Source organism: Penicillium canescens (assembly GCF_028828765.1).
Source record: "Penicillium canescens strain IBT 15451 chromosome Unknown utg000010l_segment0_segment0, whole genome shotgun sequence".
In the NCBI taxonomy this organism is placed as follows: domain Eukaryota; kingdom Fungi; phylum Ascomycota; class Eurotiomycetes; order Eurotiales; family Aspergillaceae; genus Penicillium; species Penicillium canescens.
In genome coordinates this window covers 813,139-815,296 of record NW_026703972.1, presented here as the reverse complement: position 1 = coordinate 815,296, position 2,158 = coordinate 813,139, and the positions used below count along the sequence as shown (strand labels likewise).

The following is a 2,158-nucleotide window of genomic DNA, read 5'->3' as shown; positions in this document are numbered from 1 at the left end:
TCAAATCTTGTCCGAGCTTTTTTACGGACGTCCACCTCTTGGCAAGCATTTAAGAGGGCATTTTGCACCGTCAAATCCTTCCAAGCCGGCACTCCCGGCTCGCGACCCCTGTTCAGGGCAATACGCTATCGCATCCAGCCAGTCACGGGAATTCCTTATAGTAATACGGTCTGACAAAGATGACTTGAGTCAAGACGATATTTGGCCACCTCCGCAGCAAACTTTTGTAGTGCAATCACTAGCGGGGGTCAGTCAGGTATCGACGCGCTTTCCGGTAGGATAAGCACATTTTCGGAACCCCATTCTAACAGGAGAACCAGCATTGAACCTGCTGACCCGTATTAAGACCCTCTGTTCTCAGGAACCCAGCTGCCCTCTAGTATATATATCTGCACGAGGAACCTTTTGTTTCATTCTCCATTCAATCCGATCTTATCAATTTCTTCAAATTATTAGCCCACCATGCAGCTAATCACGCTTTTCCAATCCTTGATTTTCTTACGGCTTCTGTCATTTGGGCAAGCTGCACCACCCCACGAGAAACGTTCGGATATTTCTTGCTGTGCTCCTTTCCCACCTGTTTCCACCTCTGAAGTCAGATTCCAACATTGGGATGGAAGGCAGAGTAACAGACTTACACTGTGTTTACCTGGCTACCAAGCATGAGTAAAAGCCCTGGCCCAGCATCCATTAGAACTTGCATGTATCTCCGGCCAGCCTTGCGATCCGTTTTCACGGCTTCCACCGAAGCTGATATGCTTGCTGCCTGCATTGATAGAGCTGCAGATTTTCTGCCACGCCCACGGGATACGCGGAGGTGACCAGATTTCTCCAGCTGCTCAAGATCGTGCTCCAAGAATATGTGACAGAGTCGACTTGCACAGTCATAATCATCGCGACCACGCCTCACTTGAAGCAGAGCATGGAACAATCGCCGGAAGCGAGCGACTGGACCTGTGCCAGAACCTGAAAAAATCGTTTCCCGAGATGACCAAAGGTTCACGTATCTTTCTCCATCGAGTTCCATGGCCCCGATTAAGCCCTGGAGCGCTCGGGCCAGGTAAATTGCCCTGGTGTTTCGAGACCCCATTCTGGTCATAAAGAAAGCCCCTGCAGTTGCATGCTTCTCTGGAAGGTCATAGGCTGCTCCGGGAGAGCCAGTCTCAGCCATTCCGTCTGTTGAGGATAGAATTGATTGAGCCGGGTGAGAAGTAACCTGCGGATGATCGGATGACTCTAGTCCCCCCAGAGTGAAAGGGAAACAGCTCCATTGATCCAAACTAACAACAGCAGTGTTTGATGGCGCTTCAGCTATGAACGCAGTGATATCAACGGAAGACCCTTGCTGATTCGCTTCCTCAGGGTTTTCCATTTCTAAGGCCCTGGTAGCTGCTGCTTCTTGATATGATGGCGAGGTAAAGAGGACGTGTCGTTCGTTTTCCGTGCATCGGAACACAAACCCGCGAAAATGCCCAAGGAGATCCTTGCCATGCCAATCAGTTCTGGGAATAGGATACAATGGGTGTATCAAACTCACCGGTGAGTTGGCAATAAGTGACGGAGATAGCGTCTCAAATATCCAAGCTATATGTCTCTCACTAGCTTCGTAATCCATTAGCACTGGGGGACCTGCTAGTCCTATGAACAGATTTCCAGCACGTGAGGGCTTTAACAGAGACAGTAAGAGCGGCAATCAAAATCTGTACCTTGTGGACTTGAAGTATTTACACAAATTCGGGGGCCATTTCACAGAAATATAAATGAATTAGAGTGGGTCACTACCTTGCCGGTCTGTATGAAACAGGAGAAAGATGAGCAACTGGGCTTTTTTGTTGCCGCGTGTGATCTGCGAAACATACTACGAATGCACGCCGGAGATACAGTTTCCGTTGAAGTTTACAGGGTAGTAGGTAGTTAAAAGCCCTGATATTCTAGCATTCCGGCCATAGCCGCATTGAGTTTCGAGTACACCCGCCCCGCCGAAGGTACAGAATTTCTGACGGGGTTTCATGTGTCGAACACTGAGCTAAACGTAACCGCTGCCGATTTTATTGCCAGACCTGACCTCAGCTAGCCTCGCTTCATTAAGGTGACCATAACCGTGGCGTCAACGACCTTATAACGCCGAGAAGTCCTGGACTATTATAGTTAATAGGCA

The 2,158-nt window shown here is 49.0% G+C and overlaps 1 protein-coding gene across 1 annotated transcript; it reads right to left on the bottom strand.

Moving 5' to 3' along the window:
• Window positions 1-634: 634 nt before the first annotated feature.
• On the bottom strand, window positions 635-1,372 carry N7446_012229 (uncharacterized protein; the record flags this gene model as incomplete). The annotated part of the gene is made up of 1 exon (XM_058520971.1): window positions 635-1,372. One exon carries the CDS (start codon window positions 1,370-1,372, stop codon window positions 635-637), a length of 738 nt encoding a protein of 245 aa, XP_058366337.1.
• Window positions 1,373-2,158: the final 786 nt, after the last annotated feature.